The sequence below is a fragment of the Echeneis naucrates genome, chromosome 24 (genome assembly GCF_900963305.1).
Source record: "Echeneis naucrates chromosome 24, fEcheNa1.1, whole genome shotgun sequence".
NCBI classification, from domain to species: Eukaryota; Metazoa; Chordata; class Actinopteri; order Carangiformes; family Echeneidae; genus Echeneis; species Echeneis naucrates.
Window position 1 is genome coordinate 9,466,787 of NC_042534.1, and position 21,577 is coordinate 9,488,363.

The 21,577-nt window shown below is 40.4% G+C and overlaps 2 protein-coding genes across 5 annotated transcripts in view; both read left to right on the forward strand.

Annotated features, from left to right (window-relative positions):
* xkr6b (XK, Kell blood group complex subunit-related family, member 6b) overlaps positions 1 to 4,751 on the forward strand; it is a 42,212-nt gene extending 37,461 nt beyond the window's left edge. The window contains exons 2-3 of the mRNA XM_029496829.1: positions 3,089 to 3,285; positions 3,781 to 4,751. Of these exons, the coding sequence (XP_029352689.1) occupies positions 3,089 to 3,285; positions 3,781 to 4,751 (1,168 nt within the window). The remainder of the gene's footprint in view (positions 1 to 3,088; positions 3,286 to 3,780) is intronic.
* A 7,295-nt stretch (positions 4,752 to 12,046) lies between these two features.
* Positions 12,047 to 19,609, forward strand: ccm2 (CCM2 scaffold protein). Of its 4 annotated transcripts, none has more exons than XM_029496256.1 (10): positions 12,056 to 12,544; positions 15,474 to 15,650; positions 15,792 to 15,875; positions 16,026 to 16,209; positions 16,673 to 16,809; positions 16,909 to 17,044; positions 17,207 to 17,264; positions 17,388 to 17,523; positions 17,625 to 17,763; positions 18,353 to 19,609. In XM_029496256.1, the coding sequence occupies exons 1-10, from the start codon at positions 12,515 to 12,517 to the stop codon at positions 18,655 to 18,657; spliced, it is 1,386 nt and encodes a 461-aa protein (XP_029352116.1). In that variant the 5' UTR covers positions 12,056 to 12,514; the 3' UTR covers positions 18,658 to 19,609. The 4 variants fall into 4 exon arrangements, with proteins under 4 accessions (XP_029352118.1, XP_029352117.1, XP_029352116.1 ...); XM_029496255.1 differs by lacking the exon at positions 12,056 to 12,544 and adding an exon at positions 12,599 to 15,073; XM_029496257.1 differs by lacking the exon at positions 15,474 to 15,650 and having other exon boundaries at positions 12,054 to 12,544.
* Positions 19,610 to 21,577: the final 1,968 nt, after the last annotated feature.

Sequence of the window (21,577 nt, forward strand, 5' to 3'; positions counted from 1 at the left end):
CCCTATTACCTACAGCACTGACAAGTACGCTTGTGTGTATCTGTGTATGTGTATGTGCCTGAGTGCTTATATTTAGGGAGCTGTTTGTGTTACTACATCTGAAAAGGCACTGTGGGAGTGTTAACAGTGTGCATCACAATCACGGGATGTGTGTGAGATTCTTGTGAAGGCATGCAATGTGTGTTTGGAGATGTGATGAAGTGAGTTCAGATTTTTCTGACAGACATGAAACCCAAAGTCTTTAGCTGTACACGCCTTTTTTTTTTTTTTTTCTGAAACCAAGGGAATATGGACTAACAAACGCCTTGTCAAAGAGCAAAGCGACTCTGACTTTCTTTCCAGCCCCGCCAACAGGTCCAAGTTTTTACTTAACGTTACATTTTGTAAAGACACGTTTCCTGAATGATGCCTCCCCTTGTTTTAATCTTAGCACTATTGTGAGTTTTACACAGATTTCAACTTAATTGAAACTACAACTATCAGGTCAATCAGAAAGATAACGGTTACAGGATGAATTTTTTTCTAGTGCTTCTGTCAGGTCAATGTCATTCACCAGACGCTTAAGTTTATGATCAAACATATGAAAAAAATAAAACAAAACAAAACCTGTCACCCTCAGCTGCGATAAATACTAATGCCAACCAAAAAATGATGTAGCCTGATAAAATGAAATTTAGATATTGGTAAAGATCAGCATGTTAGTATTGTCTCTGTGAACATGATGTTGGCGTTAGCTCAACTACAGTCTTATTTCCTCAAAGTGAGACAGCTCGGGAGGCCATGAGGATTAAGCTACTGTTTCTGTTGGAGGTACCACAGACCAGTGAGATGTATCAGTGCAACACGCAGACTAATGGAAATTGGGGTTTGGAGACAAAGGGCCTGTGTAGGTCTCTGCGGCATGTCATTAGTGAGGGAAAGGGGTCGACTTGTTCTATCTGACATTTACCACTTCGACTGAAAATGTCACGGAATGCCAGCCTTTACCTCTGGATATAATAGTGGCTCTCATAGCCAAGAGCTACTGATCCCCTAAAAGAAGCAAAGCTAAAAAAAAAAAAAAAACACTGTTGTCCGTCTCCCCCCTCTTCTATTCACTGTTCCAAGAAAGACCACCATCTCAGGACTGCCCCTGTTTCACTCCTTGCATTGGCGGCCCTGGCTGAGTGCTAAACAGACATAAGCACAGTGCTGAGCAAATAATAGCTCCTCCTTCTGTAGTTACAATAAGGTATTTATAATAAACATACAGCATGTGCGCCCTTCAGACACAAATTCATTTTCATCTCTCTTTCTGTACGCAAATATAAGAGCCTGTGTAACCATCAGAGGGAAGATCTGGATCAGAAGAAGAATCTAAATCACTGACAGGAAGTTTCTTGTTTTGTTTATTTATTGATCAAAAGAAATGCTTTTGGCTGTCTTGTGGTGAAATCATACAAGAAACAATACTGAAAATAACAATTCTGCGAAAATAACAATCAGAACAAATCTGAACAAACACTTTCACATGGCTGCAAGATAATTGTTTCATCAATCCAGAAAAATGGAAACAAAGCATATGTGAAGACAGTAATTAAGACATTAATATATATAATCCTCTCAGATATTATCACATTTGACTGAAAGTTTTGGGAGCTGTTTAGAGTTGTATTGTTTGTAATAGGAACTGGCTGATGCTAAAATCTCAGTCAAAACAATAACCAAAGGCAATCAGACTCGACTAGATGATGCATTCTTTAGAGTGCACTGTTCTCAACTTCATTTCAAATTAAACAGTAATCTCTTTCCCAATAGCAAATGCAGATGCTAATTATGTTGAAACCCATTCATAAGCAGTTTCTGGTTTTGTTTGTTATGCTGCAGTGAATTTGTGTCTCACTTTTAGGAACTGAATTTAGATCCATTGCCTCTCAATTTGTTTTGGTGAGTGCCACTGTCTAGTCTATTTCTGTCCGTGCTACATTATTGTCTTCGGTTGACTGCCTTCACATCAATTGTTGGATTTATTTGGCCACTCTGCCAGCTCAGGCAGATAGACCCTGCAGCTATCACCCAATATGCAATGACTGAAGTCACAGTTAAGATAACTAAAAACCACTATAACTGTCATAGTGGTTTCAATGATTGTTGTCTCTGCAGCCAAAAGTGTGCTAACATGTTTGAAGAACTACTTCTTTTCCTTTCTTTTTGTCCCCTTTGACTCGCTTTTGTTGAATGGGTTGATGTTTTTACAGAGCAAGCATGTGGTATGAAGTCCAGAGCTTCGGTCCACAAGATATTTTCTTCATCATTGTTTACCCATCCTCCTCTACGCAACTTTAATTGGTGTCTCCAACTTCAGCGTTACATTTCAAAAGAAATGCACACCCAAAGATGATAACAATCTTAATTAGCTATATCACAGCCCTGGGCATATTACATCTTTTGCTCCGCAGTATACGGAAACTTTGTGTCTGTTCCTTTTTTCTTTTTTTCTTTTCTTTTCTTTTTTTTTTTTGGGAAAAAAAAGAGAGAGAAAGGAAAAGGAGAAGAAATGGTACAGCTTAGATTGCAACAGGAGCCCGATTCAATTAGCTGCCACTTTTCAGCTACATTACCTACCATCTCCCTGGCTTCGCCAGAATCACTCCACCATTATGAAAACCCATCAATTGTGAAAATAGCCCTTGCAGCAGCTGACAATATAGGTCATGTGGTGTACTTAGGAGAATGATTATTGCCTTTCTTACTATATGCATCCAATAACAAGTTCAATAGCCACACCATCAGAGGCCATAGAGGCAATTACAATGTTTTTAATTAGTTGTTACCAGTGCTCTTTATTTCTCATGCTGCTTTACACAAGGTGTAAGTTGTACAAGGTTCTTTTGTGCTTTTTTTTTTTGCAAGTTAAGTTCACAAATGTTTGACTATTCCCTGTATCTAATCCAATGACAAACAAATGCACCCAGATATATATTCTCTGTATTAAAATGTAGTTAAGCATGCCCTCTAGTGTTGTCAAAACTCAAACATTTGCAGGTGAGCTTTATCTCTTTGGGTCTGTAAAACGTCTTTCGACTCTCTGTCCTTTCTCTCTCTGCAGGTATATCCGCACCATGTATCTTGGCATACAAAGTCACCGGCAGAAGGAGAACCAGCGGCGTTTTTACTGGGCTATGATGTACGAGTATGCTGATGTCAATATGCTGCGACTACTGGAAACCTTCTTAGAAAGCGCCCCTCAACTGGTGCTCCAGCTCTGCATCATGATCCAGAGCAACAAGGCTGAGTGGCTGCAGTGTAAGGAGTTCCCTAAGGCTTTATATGATTAATAGTTGAGTTTGATTTCAAGATATCTATTGTATCTCTAGTGCTCATTCTGTGGTTATCCCTGGTTGATACGTTTCCGTATTTTATTTCCAATCAGTCTCCTGTGAGATACGCCTATCACTTTTTTAATAATCTGCAATATTTTCCACTATTGGATCAAATTTCCAACACTCATCGTTCTCACTGTAATGACTTTACCACTCCAGTTTCCTTGTGCATAGCAGGAATACTCAAGGAAGGCAATTCAGTCATAACAAGTGATACCCATCCGTCAGTTTGTCTACAGAAATTCCATCTATACGCTTGTTGTGAAGCTCTGCAGAAATTCCTCTATCACTTTTCATGACCTGACGTTTCTGCTGGCTCTGCTATTATACATTTCTTTAGGAAACTGAACTGGTGTGCGAAGTAGAGATGTCTCAGTCTTTCTCTACCTTTAGTTTCATGCTTTCTGTCTCTTCTCAGGTGTTTCTGCCATGTCCTCTCTCTTGTCCCTGGCATGGGTGCTAGCCTCTTACCACAAACTCCTGCGTGATTCACGTGATGACAAGAAGAGTATGAGTTACAGAGGCGCTCTGGTGCATCTGTTCTGGCGCCTTTTCACCATCTCCTCACGGGTGCTCTCCTTTGCCCTATTTGCCTCTGTTTTCCACATCTACTTTGGCATTTTCGTGGTGCTCCACTGGTGTGCCATGGCTTTCTGGGTCATCCATGGTGGCACCGACTTCTGCATGTCCAAGTGGGAGGAGGTACTGTTCAACATGGTGGTGGGCGTGGTCTATGTCTTCTGTTGGTTTAATGTACGTGAGGGCCGGACGCGGTTCAGAATGGTGGCCTATTACACTGTAGTACTGTTAGAGAATGCCATCCTCAGCTCCCTTTGGTATGCGTACCGCGACCCAGCTACCACCGACGCCTATGCCTCTTTTGCCCTCTGTGGCGTCTTCCTGTGCTTTGCCTCAGGTGTGGCCTGTATGGTTCTTTATTATGGGGTCCTACATCCCATGGGCCCCCGGCTGAGGGTTCTGGCCAGCTCCTGCTGCGCTGAGCTGCTGTGGGGCCTTCCATTACCCCCCGAGGCTGAGCCCATGGCTCCTACGCCGGGCCCCCGTGGCTCTCAGGCCACCCCCACGCGTGGTCTGGCAGGGGAACATGTAGAGTCAGATGAAACAGCCACGGACACCTGCCTTCCGGTTTTCCAGGTGAGATCCACAGAGCCTGTGGATGCAGCTGGCAGGCCCATCCAGCCTGAGGGTCCTCTCATCAAGATAGACATGCCCAGAAAACGCTACCCAGCCTGGGATGCACACTTTGTGGATCGGCGCCTGCGCAGGACCATAAATGTGCTGCAGTACATTAGCCCTAATGCGGTGGGCATCAGGTATAGGGACGGTCCACTTCTTTATGAACTCCTGCAGTACGAATCCTCCCTCTGAAGTCATCCTCTATCCACAGCCCTCTCAAAGCCTCCCCGCCCAACCTCCTTCCTCACAACAATGCACATGCGTTTACTTTATTTCGTTCTGCTCTTCCTCCTCTACAGGTATTCTCTCTCTCCATGTGACACTCGGCTCTCTCCTTCTCTCCTTTACAATCATTCAGTTTTCCTGCAGGAGATGTGTGTTTTGTCAATCAAAAATCAGTCAAGACAGTCTAAACACACAGTCATGATTTATTTTTGGAAAAAAACATACAGTAGAGAGAAAATTATGAACCTACAGTATCTTATGTGATATATACAAAAGTCTCATATGAATCCCTCTACATACAGAAGGGTTCTGTATGAGTGTGTAGATAACATATGAATGTTTCATTATGAAATGTGTTTAATGCATTATACTGTAATGGTGATTCAACCTGTGAATACTTGTGAAGGGCATATTGTATGTCCCTGTGACAGGGGACTGGCGCAAAGCCTGATGGGAATGATGGAGGAGACTGTAAGAGGGAGCAGGTCTTTGCACATCCCAATATTTACTGCCATTCTTTACGTAAATCACTGAAATGTAAAATAATGTTTACCAAGTCCACAGCCCGTAATAAGCACTTACATTTGTATCACAATACTGTAAATTCTTAAAAGGACACAATCAAAATTGTGTCTGAGAGATTTTCCCTCTGTGAGCTTATGTGGCTCAAGTGTATCCTGGCTGTACTATTTTTGTTCAAAACCCAAAATGGTAATCACATCATGTATGGAAGGAAGAAGAAGCACACTGACCTTCAATCAGTTCCACCCACATATTCAATTTTTACAGTGCAGGCTGCCCTCCGGTGGAGGCAAGCTGTAAGTGCACGCCTTACTTGGTCAGTTTTGCCTGTAGTTGTGACAGCACAAAATATTAAGACAAGCACTTGAGGTGAGAAACAATGGCAGGATCGTAGAATGTAATTAAAACGAGCACAATGTTTTCTAAATTGGTGGAATTGGTAGAAAATCATAGTAAAAACATTCCAAAGACTTTTTTTAATGGTTGTAGGTGTTAAGGGTCAAAGGGTACTAAGGTGTGTTAACACGCACTTTTTTTTTTTATTGCAAAGACAGCCTTCACGAATCCTCCACCATTCCCTTCTAAATATTAGAACGTTTTCAACCTCTTTGTTTTGTTTTCTTATTAACAAATGTTTTAGGTTGATTATATGCTTAATGGCTGCAAATACTTGTAAAAGGGTCTTGAGAAAAATATGACAAATCTGAGAAGATATTTATATCCTATTATACTTCAGTGCATATTTGTGCCCATATTGACATTGACATAACTATATTTTGCCAGAACACACACTTTTTTACATAACAAAGCACATTGCAGTGTTAAAGGTATACTCCTCAACATCAGTGTGCCCTCAAAGAGTTTATACTCCCATATGGGTGTGCAGGGCGACTGTTCTGGCACCTTCTAGCACAGCTGAAACAAAGCCAAATTGCGTCTTATAGTACTGTCTTTCCAATTTATCTGCCCCCCTTGAACCAGTTGAATGAGTCTGTGCAAAACGTGTGCCAATTAGGCCTTGTGTGCAGCAGTCATATACTGATATACAACTCCCAGCTGAGCCTGCTGCAGCTCTACACCACAGACGCCCGCGGGATGACCACTGTATTCAGTTGTGAGAAATAATATTAATAATAATAATAATGATGACAAATATAATGATAATAGTTAAAAAAAAAAAAAACATGCCTTCTTCTAGGTAAAAGGAGCGTGACTAAAATTTACAGAGGGCAATTCAAGAGAAAAATGAATGCATTTCATATTCTAATTTTATCTATTTACTTAATGGTTCATCTAAATATATAATGTGTGTTTTGTACATTATACTGTTTGGCATGACTTTAGAATGAGGCATTAGTACAAATGCACCCAACAAGGGAGACTCCAGAGCCCTACACAAAACAGAGATTCCTTTTCCCTGGCTTACTGGCTTTCTGCTTAGCTGTGGCCACATGTGCCTGCTAACATCGTACTGTAAAAGGCAGACGTCATGTAAGTCCGGGCTAAAGGCGAGAGGGGGTTTTTGCCAGGGTTGGAAAAGAACATGAGAACATATTGTGATAAAGGGCTTGACTAGAGTGAATGTGATTCACTGCGTGCTTGTGTTAGAGAGTGTGAATGTTGTCCTCTCAACATGTATTGTACAAGCCACGGTATGTATTGATTGAGGATCTATGTTTGCGTGGTAAAGCTGGTGGGTGCGTGTGCATGCTTGTGTGTCTCTTCAGCCCTTTTCCACAGTTCTGTTCTCTCGCCGATTGTTCGACTCCATCCTTGGTTGCTGCTCCGCCCTCTTCCCCATCTCTACTCGTGCTGGGCCTTGGTACGCTCCCATGAAACATTCTCATATTCTCTGGTAACTGAACAACGGGGTTGAGGCTGAACAACTGGAGATCCTGACATGAGAACATGCAATGAGGTACACTGCCATAACCAAGAGCTTCAACATCCAGGGTCTGCCACCCTTCAGCTGAAAAGCGATGTTCAGCCCTGAGTAATTGAGAACTGTTGGGTCAGCTAGGGTGGAGCAAACATCCAACACACCATATGTATAGATATACATGTGTATGCAAACAACCAACTTGCTCATTGTTTACCATAGTAGCCAGAGTAGTTGCTCTCTGTTGTAGTGAATGAACAGCCATGTTAATAGTTAGTCAATGAATGAATAATGAATTGTAAGTATTGTTGAAAAAAAAAAACAACAACAAAAAAAAAAAAAAAAACAAAGTAAAACAGCCAATACAGGGGTTCCTCAGGACCAACAAACAAGACCACTGAACCAGCTGACTCAGGGGTGTCTCAATGCAGTTCTCATCCCCAGGCATGTCCTCAAGGGTCTCCATTTTTTTCCTTAACATATTGCATCCTTGGCCACTCCTCGGCTGGGAATGTACCACAAAATTTTGGTTTGCACATTTTGTTTTTGGGAACTCTTGCTCATTCTTGTTATGGGGGTGGGGGGCGGTTTTTTGTGGTAGTTGGCTGCCTGGCATACGGTGCATCCCTCCTAAACACTGCTGACCTTTTCCAGACATGGACTCATGTCCAAATCAGGTGCAAATACACTGTGATTCATTCATTTTTGTGTGCGTGCGGGATGACAGTATTATATAGCATCATAAACAAGATTATGTACAACTGGGCTGCATTTCATCTCGTGGTGCTTAGTGTCGTATAACGCAGCGTATTTATGCTTAAGTAACTGTGTCATTAGAAATATTAGTAATGACAATTAATTAAACTGATTAATTTTAATTAAGTCTATGAAGAGTCTATATGTACAAATTTGGATTTTTATGAAACATGCAGTATATTTTATGGATTTCTACAGAACAATCACCATTTTGCCACATTCTGTATCTAGTAAAAATGATTAGCTAGGAGCTGGTTAATGAGTGGGTTTTACTTTTTATATATTCTTCTTCTGTTCTTTCTATTCTACAGGGGTTTCAGGCTGCCACACTTATACCATAAGAAAGGTCACAAAGAATTCACCTGCAGAGAATTGTTTCTGTCAGGTTACCTGCCCAACTCGACATCCCTTGACAGCCACAACACACAGCAAGAGCGTTTGAACAGCAATGCTTGTTCTTCTCAGTCCTTGTTGTGCCTTGTTACTTTGGGTGCTTCAATCCAGCCATGGCAGCCAGGTCCGCAAAACAACAATGCCAATGTCTTTCTTTCCTTGTGTCAGGTGCCAGCACACTCACTAAGATGACAACACCAAACGATATTCCCCTGTCTGTCTGTACGAAATAAGATAAAGCCAAGTTCTCAGTTCTTTCAGCTTTCACCTCAGTCAACCCCAAATTTAGTTTTGGAGTCTCATCCATTTTGTCATCTACAAGACTGCACTGTTACCTAGTTACAGTGTTACAACACAACTTCACAGTGTGACAGAACCAAGTACTCCAGGTACTGTGTGAAATCCAATTACTGGTTCTTTCAAAAATCTAAGAGAATAGTAAGGCAATACCGAACATCTTCTGTACTTGAACATAGAGTTCCTCATCTTTATTACATTTGAGTAAGCTGAAACACTACAGCTCCAACCAATTCAGCGAATTACAATTAGACTGAGTTCAAAAGCGCTACTTATGGACTTTTTGGATGGGTAGTTATAACAGGTTCCAGCCACAATACTGAACGATTTAGTCAATGATTGTTTTGTACTTTTGTCTATGCCTTTACATCTTCTTCTGTCTTGCAATGATGAATGATTTGTAGTACAAGACTTAAACCTTCTGTGTTGTTTGTCTCGTGTGAACAATACTTCCTCTGGCCAAAACAATAATGCCTGCAGTTGGAATAAAACATGGAAGAAGTCAATGATGACAAAATGCGCAAAAAATCATTGATGTTGCGTTTTCTTACAAGGGAATGATGAAACAGGCCTGATCGCTGATTCACTTTTGAATAACCTCATTTTCTGATTTTCCTACCACCTCCCAGCATGCCTTTAGAACTCATTGTGAGGTGACCCTCAACATTTAGCATGTAAGTGCTCTTTGACTGCACAACAAACCCACTGATTTTTGCATTAATGTGTAGCAGCAGGCCATTGTAGTGTTTGACTTGGTTTAAGTCCGTACTTTTGTGTCATGACCATCTGTTTGGCTGTTGATGCAGTATGTTCAGATGATAAACGGTGCATTTTTTTATTTTACCTTTGCTCCTTTGAGTTTTGTTAATAACCTGGTGCTGAATAAATACATTTAAAAGGTGCTACCACTCTGGACGGGTGAGTCCACTTTTTGGCTTTCTAAGACCATGGCCTTCTGGTTGACTTAAGAGAACCTGCGCCCTACGAACATGCAGTCTCAAAGTGCTCATGAGCTAGCACCTCAAATCCACACAGTTTACGGCAGAACTCAACTCTCAATGGTGCCATTTTGATTTTACAACCTGCACAATAAAATAGCAGTTACTCTACTGTTCATATGTTTATTATACTGGTTTCAATGGTTTCAACATACAGTATATTTTTGTTTGATTAAATCTGCACTAGGATTTTTTTTTTTTTTTTTCAGTTTTTTTCTGAGAGAATGAAACTGGCAGATGACAAAATGCATCTTTTTGGCAGACGCACAGGAGCACAAATGTACTTCTGCTAATGGAATCTGAGTTAAAAAAAAAAGTATATAGAACGTGATTGCTGTGTTGTAAATTCCTGTCATCTATATGTCCTTAATCTGTGTGTATCTATTTTTGTTGTTATTGTAGAATTGGCTGTAAAATTTTGTTTTAAAATGGATTTGATATTCCAATGAAGCGACTATGGTTGTCATATTAATTGCTGCTGATTTTTGAAATTGTTATCAAAGGTGTTGGGAAAAATTGCTTTGTTTATATTCAATCAATTTCTAGATTGTGTTAGCTTGTTGGTGTATTTCACAAACCTATCAGGATACTCCCTAGGCTATATGATTTATCTGGGGTATTCTAAAAGTTGGCATAATGTCAGTAAGCAAATTTGCTACACTCGGTAGCAACTTTATAAAGGTGTACTCATACAACCTATGTTGTGACTGAGAACATATAAGGAATGATTTCTTTGTTGTTGTTAAATATACAATGTAAGTAAATTGTTTCATGGAATCCCCATTCTTAAAAAAAAAGCAAAACTGATGTCCAGTATTGTACCTACACCCTATTTTTGGGAACAATATGAATATTATTAATAACATATGGTGCTAAAGTTCTTTTTGTATGTTATGAGTTTTAGAAGAAAAGACAAATATTATGCTGAAAATGTAATGTTAAGCCTTACTGTAGATTCATATATCAGACTGTTCATCCCAGAAGAGAAAAATAAATATAGTATTTGAAAGTGCAATATATCAGTGCTGTATTCACGTGCAAGTCTCACAGGTTGACAAACAGAAATGGCTAAAATATGTAACAGGTGCAAGATGTGCGCCTATGGACTTTAGACCCAAGAGGTAGAAAAGATCTCTGCATTTTGACATAGTTCTTCACAGCATCTGCTCTAGCTTGTGATTCTGAAAATCTGAAAATGTGAAATCTTTGATTTGTGTTTGGTTATGAACATGAATGATAAACGTGCAAATTGTTGTGACAAAACCAACGGAAAGGTAAGCGAAATAACTGCCACATGCTTACCAAAAAAAACAGTCAGATGTAGATATAGGTATGTGTTGGATGAGTGACCTTTGACAGAGGCCATTTTCCACATACATGTCTATGTGTTCTTGGAATATACAGTATTTTGAGCTTACACATGCAGAGAACTGCGTCACAGCACGTAAGAAAAGCCAGATAAGGTCAGACAAAACAACCAAATTTAAGACTTTTGTGCTGATGCCCACTCCTATGGCCACGATTTACACTGGATTCATTAAAGCATGCTTGTAGACCTAAAATATAATAAACTGATATCCACTAGTTTAACATACAATCTTTACATTGAAGAAGCCCATCATGACCCAAGTCTACCAATACTACAAACAACCAGCAGTTACACAAAGCATTACAGAGGTATATGAAAACTAAGACAGATGAAGTTGACTTTGTTAAGACGTTATCAAATACAGCTGTAGTTACTGTACATGTGCAGAGCTTACCCATCTTTTATTTGCACAAATTTTCAGCAAAGCTTGGGAGGTATTGGTCTCTCTTCTACTTTCCTGTTGTTGCTTACTTTGCACTCAGTGTCTTGATTGTCTGTTAAAATTATTGTCCTGGTTTAAAAAAAAACAGTACAGAAAACAGTAAAGGTTAATAACATGTCAGGATATTGATTTAATCACCTTGCGCTTTCTTCACAAAAAGGAAAACACCTGTATTTTTACCACCGGGAATGTTCTTCAGGACAAGAAATTTAGAGTAATTTCAGCAGGAAAACAGTAACAGTAACTGCTTCTATTTAGAATAGATGCATTGGGTTTACAGTTTCAAAGCTTTGGGCTTATTAAACACATTCACAGAAAATGAGTCCTACTCATAGTCAAAACTTAATTATTTTAAAAATGCATTATTTTTAAACATTGCACTTTTTGTTTTTGGGAAATCTCGCACTTATTAAGGCATTATGTATAATTCACATACAGTAGCAGAAAAAGCACAGGTGATCCTGCCGCAGGAAATTAACCAAACAAATCCCACGAGAAGTAGCAAAAGAGCAATCACAACGCCTTTACAGTCCGTAGACCCGGCTATCAGGGAGAGATCATTTCTGAGGGAACTTGGCTCCTTGTTTTTCTGAGCAGTCGAGCTGGCGGGACTCCGGCAGCCGTCCCTTCCCCTGCTGTTTTCATTAGCACACCGCACGGTAGCAGCTGTTTTGGTTCGTGCTAAGCAAAGCATGCTGGACCGCAGTTCAACGCCCAAAATGGCGGCACGGTTGAAAAGTTTTGCCTGTTTTGTCCGAGTTTGTCTTCATGTTGGAGTTTTTCTTTAAGTGTTTTAGCCGCACTGGAGCACACCGTCGTCACACTGGTGACTCGCCGGTGTTTTTTCTAATGGTCGTAGACTACGACAAACTCCGGCATGGGCTTTTTGTTATCAACTCTAATTCGGCATCACCTTACACTAGGCTAGGCTAGGCTAGGCTAAAATAAGATCGACTATGCTAGCGGGCTACCTACTGTTGGATGAGTGTTGGTGAAAGGCTTCGTTAGCTATGTCTCATCTCGCCTGGACCTCCATGCTGACTTGAATATGAAGAAGAGTACCTTAACATAGAAATGGAGGATGATGTGAAAAAAGTGAAAAAGGTAAGTCCGACATTTGACAACAACGCTCCCCAAGTTGACTGGCTAGTCCGCTAACTTATCAGCTAGCTACGCCGGGCTATCTTAGCTGTTAGCTGGCTAAGTTAAGTCCAACGTCACGTTGCGTTTACATTCAATCACTGGACCGGCAGAAAAGGGCTGAAACATTAGCAACAACACAGTGATAAATGTACTGTCTTCTCGGGTATTTTAATTCTCCTTGACAGACAAATATAAAGCGCAGCAGATTGAGCGTCAATGAGCGAGGGAAGTGTGTTTTATAAGTTTAAAAAAAAAGTTACTCTCGGTTTGGGATTACTTCAAGCTTCTGGGTGTTTTCATGTTTGATAGCATCAACTTCACGCTGTTTTGTTGGCGTTGAAGTTGATGAAGGTGTGATCGGATGCAGTGGCTGTTGGCGGTGATAAATCTACGTCAGAGGAAATCAGTCACGGTGCTTGAATGAATTGGCCTGTGTGTGTTTGCTTTGAGAGTGAGGCTGAATGAAGCTGCCACACATCGCAGCGCTAATGTTCGCATGAAGCTAAGAAAAGCAGCTGCCCTACGGCAGGTCTGCTGTCATGTTCAGGTGTGCTCGACATCAGCTGTCAAATCAGTGACACGGTGTCAGTTCATGCCACACTGAGCCAGCAGTGCCTCCATCTCACACATTCAGTACATACACGTATTACCTAATGATCCCACTGGGTTGGAAGAGATCTTTACATGCAGACCTCTAGCTGACATACCTTTTTGTAGACGGGCATTTTCCCTCTGATCTGAAGGTGAGCACATAGAGAACTGAAAGGCAAGACCAATCTAATCAAGGCAGGACATTGAATGACATGCTTACATACCGGGCACCAGAATGAGAAGTGGAGTGCCTTTGTTATGGTTGAGTTGTTAATGCCATAATTTTTTCCATTACATAAAAAATTACTGGTACCGCATTTGGTTCTTTTCCTCTGATTTGAGGGGAAATTAAATGAAAGGCTAAATGGTTTGTAATGGCAGTCTTCCAGAAATGCTAAGTGATCAGAAGCATGATTTTAGCTCGATAAGGCATCTCTTGGCAGTAAATAGATACTCCAATGATGCAGTTTAACACTTTGACATTTTTTGAAGGCAAACTGTCCTCCAATGAAAATAATTCATCCTCTGTTATATGTAGCTCACTTTTCTGGGATCATCAGTGCATCAGTTCTTGTTTGTGCCACTTGGTGGAGATAGTGATTATCATTTGGCCCAAGTGTATTTTTACAGTCACTATATGGCACATTAAGATCACATAGGTTCATGTAAAAGCTCATAATTCTTGATATGATTGCATGAGAGTGTGACTTTTACTATCATAACACATTTTTTAAAACTCATTAACATTGGCTTCCTGTGTATCATGGAATCTGCAGGCTATAAAATGAAATTTAGACCAAAGATATGAAGTTAAGTTAATGTACCTCACACTGAAGTACACATACATTGCATTAGCTTGCTGTTCAGCCCAGATGGAGGCATATGAATGCGTCACAATTATAACAGAGAGGTTCTACAGTTCAGCTCAGGAAAGGCAGGGAAATATAATACCATGACCCTGTCCAAAACAAGGAATGAAGTCTCCAATTCACAAAGTAATGAACAAATGATCTCAGCTCCACTGAGCTGACCCCAACTCTAACCTAAACTTGTCACACTGTCATAACACAAAGGAAACATTCACTATCCTCACTTAATGTTTCTTTGTAAACAGATTTCCACCATAAAAGGCACTGGTTATCTTGACGCCATTCACTGGGGTCGGCTATGGTAGCTCTTGTCTCACATTTCACAAGGAAAATGCCATAAAATATGAATGCACTTGTCTTCAGGAGCAACACCCTGTTAAATAATGTACTGGCCATGCAGGTTGTTTTGTTCTATCAAGTCTTCAGTCATCAAATCAGACCAAATTATATTCCACTCAAAGAGGGAGTCTCTGAAAAAGGAAGGAGGTCCCCAAAGGCTACTTCAGAAAGTTTGGATTTTTGAAGTCTGCAGTGTAAAAAACATAGCAAATGTGACAGCTATGTGATTAACTCATTTGCATATGTTCAGACTTATTTTGTGATTTAGCAGTGATATCACTTGTCTTATTATAGTTGCAAGACCCTGAAAGAATAATAGAAGAAAACAATGATAACAATGCAATAACATTTGAAGGTGCAAAATAAACATTACCACACACTCTACTCTGCTGTCCATCTTTGTTTGTCTGGGATGTTTTCAAAATTGCTGAAGTTTTAAGAGTTTTGACATTCAATGCGCTTATAAGGGTGTCATCACAGGAAGTTGTGGCTGGTACCCTTCCTGTTCATGTGCTTGAGAGACAGTGACACTTCCTTTGTACGGCTCACACCCTTCTTATATATGCACAGGCAGGGTCTGATCCTTTGTGTGCCGAGGCAACAGGTGACTAGTTTAAACATTGTGAGTGTTGCAGTATCTGCGATCAGGCTACGTCTTTGCTGTGAAGTGTGTGCATTCATGGAGCATGAGGTAGGCTTTTTAAGATGCTTTCCATCTAGAAACAGCCTCTGAATTTTTTCTTTTTTTTCCTTTATGGTGTGTAGGCTGAACGGGCAATTAACTAAGCTTACATAGAGCCACAGTCAAGACAAGTTGGTACCAGAGCTGAATTGTAATATAATTTAATGTTTTTCTACTTGTCTTGGTTGAGCAATGCAAAGGACAGCTTCTTAAGTAAAAAGAAGGAAACCATATTTTTCTATTGTGACACAATTGTGGCAGCTTTTCATTGTCTATTTCATATTGATGTTAATTATTTTGATATTGAGATGACTCTGTTGTTAACTTTAGAAAAGCACATACTGACGGTAATAATTTACCAAACAGACAAAGATCTTCTAATTTCACTGTCTTTGTCTTAATTCACTAGCCTGGTATCGTTTCTCCATTCAAACGAGTCTTCTTGAAAGGAGAGAAGGGGAGGGACAAGAAGGCCCAGGAGAAGACTACGGAGCGCCGGGCCCTCCACACCTTCTCACTCTCTCAGCCTGACCATCGCATCGACCCTGATATACTTCTTAATGACTACATTGAGAAAGAGGTCAAAGTGAGTTTGAGATATAAAACCTATGTCTACATATCAAAACGTTGGAGTGGTCAGTCAGAAGGAGAAAAAGGAGGAATCTATAGGTTATATTTCAAGTCTTTATGAAAGACCTTATGTGTACTGGATGTTCTGCTTTCTCAGTACTTGGGGCAGCTGACATCAGTTCCAGGATACTTGAACCCATCCAGTCGCACAGAGGTGCTGCAGCTCATTGACAATGCAAGAGTAAGTATCAATAGAAGGAAATTCAGCCTCAATCTGAGTGCAATAAAAACTTTAGTGCTCGTATATGAAGAACAGGACAATGATTCACGTGATATTATAATGTATAAAATAATGGGCATTATTACACATGCCATATGTCATGATTATCAGAAATCGCATCAGTTGGCTGGCCAGCTGACGTCAGAGCAGGACGCCGTGGTCAGTTTGTCGGCGTACAACATAAAGCTTGTATGGCGCGATGGAGAGGACATCATTCTGCGAGTGCCCATCCATGATATTGCTGCTGTCTCCTATATCAGGGATGACTCATTGCACCTTGTGGTGATTAAAACAGGTAAAAACAAAACACAAATACACCATGCTTTATGGTGCCTGCCAGAGTAGCCTCATTAACATGACACTGTAAAATTGGTAAGATTCTGCAAATTTGAACTCTAAATTGAGGATCTTGTTGTAGTCAGAACCTCACACACTGACCATCTAGACTGGAGTTGTTGTAACGAACTTTTGACTTAGTTGTAATCAATGTTGCCAGAGCTTTCTGGTTCTTTCTTCACTCATGCTTTCCATAAATTAAAAATAAATTGACAGGAAATACTAGTTATGTGAGCATATAAAATAGTTTAAAACAAGTGCTAGATTGGCATCTATCTGAGATGCCTGATGTGAAAATATAATCTGATAATATGACCTTTATAATTATATTTCATAAATGTAATATAATGGTGCCTTCTGTGTTGCAGCCATTCAGAATCTGAATACTGAGGTTTGACTATATATTTTACTGTGTTTTTCAGCCCAGGAGTCAGGAGGTTCCCCTTGTCCCAGCTCATGTCCTGATCTCAACAAATCTCATACCCTGAGCTCTTTATCAGAAAGTGGGGCTGTGCTTGTCGAAGTCTGCTGTCTGCTTGTGTTGGCTGTTGACAATAAGGTTCGCAAACAGAAATTCTGATTTTGCTTTAATTGTATTGCTTCAGTTGATTATGGCAAAAACTGGATTTTTTTTTTTTTTGTTGTTTGTTTGTTTCAGGCAGCAGCAGAGGAGCTGTGTCTTCTGCTCAGTCAGGTCTTTCAGATTGTTTACACAGAATCAACCATCGATTTCTTGGACAGAGCCATATTTGATGGAGCAACTACACCTACAAGACACCTTTCTCTATATAGTGGTGAGGAAAGGAACAGATGAACTCTCTAGACATAAACAGTCATTTTAAGTACACATACATACGCCACATATTTTCATCAGCATTTGATGGCATTAATTGTTTTAAATGTCCCATATTCTACTTAACTGAACCTGTACAAATGCAACTTCCTTAAATTTTCAGATGACTCTTCAAGCAAAGTTGACGTTAAAGAGGCCTTTGAAGCAGAAGAAAGCTCATTGTAAGTACACGGGCCAATATTTCTATTTATTTCCTCTTCAAAGTCAGGATTTTGACACATACCCTGAAATTTGAGATTTGTTTACTTTGCTTGTAACTTACAAGGGATGCTTCCTTGTCTTAGTCCATTCCAGGTGTCTGTGGAGGCTGAAGGAAACTCTCCAACAGCTTCCACCCCAGCATCACCTCAGACAAAAACTGCTAGTGAAGGAGAGCTCAGTACCACTGCTGCTGAGCTGCTGCAGGACTACATGACTACAGTATGAGTCACCTTCTCATTCTTTTGTCCTTTTCTTATTCTGTGAGCAGGGCTTTCTTACCAAGCTCTACTAACTTGATTTAAAATTTTCTTCCTTCACAGCTGCGGACAAAATTGTCATCACAGGAAATCCAGCAGTTTGCTACCCTGCTCCATGAATATCGTAATGGTGCATCAATCCATGAGTTTTGCATAAACCTACGCCAACTCTACGGGGACAGCAGGAAGTTCCTCTTACTTGGTATGACCAGTTAACATGGAGGGGTGTGAAGCCGTGTTTCATGGAGGTCTTGCTAGTTGAGTGTCTGTTGCTAATTGAAGTACTTTACCTGCATGAGTTTTGTTTCCTCCGCATCCTCTTGCTATTGTAAGATTGAATTATTGGAACACTGTCACTTGCAGAACTCCATTATATTGACATTAACTAGCTGAACCCCCCCCCCCCCCTCTTTGTGGTCAGATTTCCACTTTACACCAATATTGAAATCTTGTGGCAAGGCCTTTAAAGCCAGTTCCAGTTTTCTCGCCACAACAGCATGAGCCCTTTACTTCTGAGATGCCTCAGCTGCTTGTTTATTAGTAGTATACAACTACCCACAATGTACAGTACAGGCCAAAAGTTTGGACACACCTTCTCATTCAAATGAATAGGAAAGTGTGTCCAAACTTTTGGCCTGGACCGTACGTAATGGAAGCATATTTGTTGTAAAATGTTATGACATGCAAGAAAAGCAGTTGTTACAGTTCATGATCTTTATGCATTTAACTTAAAAACACTGTTTTCTGGTGATGAGTACAGTAGTGTGTTCAGCTTTTCTTTGCCCCCGCAGGACTGCGCCCCTTCATACCAGAGAAGGACAGCCAGCACTTTGAAAACTTCCTCGAGACAATTGGTGTCAAGGATGGCAGAGGGATCATCACAGACAGCTTTGGCCGCTATCGACGCACCGCCAGTTCTGCCTCTGACTCGACCACCAATGGCAATGGAGCAGCAGGAGGAAGTGGCGACAGTGCGGCATCAGACGAGGGCCAGGAGGCTTCTGAAGGTGATGAATGGGACCGTATGATCACTGACATCAGTAATGACATTGAAGCTCTCGGCTGCAGCATGGACCAGGAGGGAGTGACACCCTGACATGGTGAAAAAAGTGTATATGTGCAAAGTTGAGGACCTGACTGAAGGCCTCCTCAGATGAACAGTCAACAGAAATGAGCTGAATGGATCGGTTGAAGGTGGTCCTAAGCACTGACCTAAGATTTGGTAACTTATATTTTCCTCTAATTGTCAAGAGGATCCATATCCCCTACACTCCCAAGGAAAAAACCTCAGCCTATTCCCACAAAACCATGAAGTCATTAAATGCACTTATGCAAACCCTTCAGATGACATGCAGTTAGCTGGCTATTTTTACATTTCAGAGGAATTAGTAGCCTCTGATTATGTTTTTAAAGTTTCTTTGATTTTTGTACTCATTTATTGGCAGTATCTGCCACTGCTGTCAGCAATGTAGCGAAAATCTTCAGTATCTTGGAGAAAGTTTCTGTCGTGAATATTCTCAGTCTGGAGGACTGTACGCGTTTTAGAAGGTTAAAACTGAAACTGTGCTTTTGTATTATTATTATAGATAGATCAGCTTCAGCCATCAGCAGGAATTTCAGCTATTTCACATTTGTGCATTTGCTGTGAGATTGTAACATTTTGCTATTTGCTATATATATATATATATATATATATATATAGTTTTTCAATAAGATTTGTGTACCACTTTGTTTTACACTATCATTTGTAATGTGTTTACTCATTTATATAATTTGCCATATCCAAACTGACCAAGGAAATGCTGTAAAAACAAAAATTCTCATTCAGTTTATGTGATTGAGTGGGGACTGTATTTGACAAAGCCAGTTAGTTGATGGCTGATCTAACTTTATGATTTTAGATATCTGGTCTTGTGACATTGCATCTTTCATTGTGCCTTTTCACTGCAGTACTGTTGCCAACTGTCTGTCACAAGCAGACAGATTATTATGAACTGTACCTACAGTTGTTGAGCAAATCACAGTTATTAAATAACAGCTACTTTATACACTTGGTCTGTTGTTGTTATAAAATTACATGTTAGATACGCATTATCCTCTACAACTTACACCATCTTCTGCATTATCAGCAGTCTGAAGTGAGAGTATCCTCCTTATTTAATGGGAATTTCACAATCTTGACTATGATCACCTCTGACTGATCATTTGCTTGAATGCACCTGAGCTGCTGTGAAACTTCACTTTGAGTTTTATCAAAGCGGTCAAGCTGGATATTTCTGAGTATCCTCAACGTTGGGGATTAGTGAGACTGAGGGGCAGGAAGCCAGACATTTAAACCATCATCACCATGATTTGCTTTCACCCACTACACAAAAAACAAACAACCAACCAAACCGAAGAATTAATCCACTGAGATGACTACAGGGGGCTGGCTAGCTACACTAGCATAAGAATGCTAGCTAAGGCCTTGACTTTAACTCAGTCATTCTCGCCTCCATTTCTGCCGTCATCCTGAATCTATGACAAGAAGTACTATCATAAAAGGAGGCAGAGGTGGAACTAGACATGTAGCAGACAGGAGAGGAGGAGACTAGACCAGAGTCTGGGCCCCCTAGAGACTGGACTGGACCCCCCAGAAACTGGAGACTAGAGCAGAGGACCCCCTCCCCCTGTCCTCGAGAGGCTGGAGACTAGGCTAAACCAGATCAGAGTAGACCAGAGAGCCTATGATCTCACTGCAAATACAGATTCTTTCTCACCACAATAACAGACTTCACAGCAAGCTGCACCTGTTTGTGACCGTGTAGCTACATTAATGATTGTTTTTGAGATGCTCTCTGTAATTTAACTCTCAATACACGAAGGAGTCCTAATTGGCCGCCTGTAAATTTTCATTGTAGTCCAAATTTAGACCAAACAGAATATTAGATGGCCTCTTTGGAAGCACTGAATTATTAAACAGATCTTTTAGTTTAATTAGCTGATTGCAGTGAGGTTGCCAATTACCTTTCCAACTGGCACCCCCGCAGTGCGTTTAAGCTGACAATAGCTTCCCTCATCAAGATAAATAAAATTTCAGATGTTTGTTAGCTAGTTCAGCTAGTTCATTTGAGCTTGGGTGCTTTTTGCTTCTTCTGTGCTTTTTAGGGTCAGTTATACAGGGTTGGTTCACTCGCACCACTATAATGAGCATACACCACCCTTCTCCATTCATCTGAATGAGAAAGTGTGTCCAAACAATTGACTGGTAGTGTACTTTCTAGATGTAGCAAGCAGCTATTTCAGGCATTTTGGTGGATTTAGCAGCTAAAATGAGAGTGAATATAAGATATATATATATATGTATATACACACAACCCTAACCCTAACCCTAAACCCTAACCCTAACCCCTAACCCCTAACCCCTAACCCTAACCCTAACCCCTAACCCTAAACCCTAACCCTAACCCCTAACCCCTAACCCCTAACCCTAACCCTAACCCCTAACCCTAACCCTAACCCCTAACCCCTAACCCTAACCCTAAACCCTAACCCCTAACCCCTAACCCTAACCCTAACCCTAACCCTAAACCCTAACCCAATTTAAAATGGACAGCACTCAAAATTAACACTAATGCTGGAGGTTGCTACATGACTGCAACTGTTCCCTAACAAATTCATAACATCAACTTAAAAGTTCATATATCTCAACTTCATTCTATGTACAAATGACTAAAAAACACTTGATGTAAGTACATAAATAATTCCAAACATTCAAAGCTTCACATGTAAAACCAAATGAACCTATTCAGTAACACTGCTTGCAACCCAAGTTAACACATAGCTACCAAAAAAATACCTGCAAGCAAAGGGCTTTTGCTCAAATGAATGTTCCACATAATGTGTTTGTTTGTTTTATATGTTACCAGGAGCTACTCCAAGTATCCATGTGACTTTATAAATGTATTTTCCAATAACCAACAGAGTCAGAATTGGTGTCTGGATTACCCAGAGCTTTAACTGTGTGGTCAAATTTA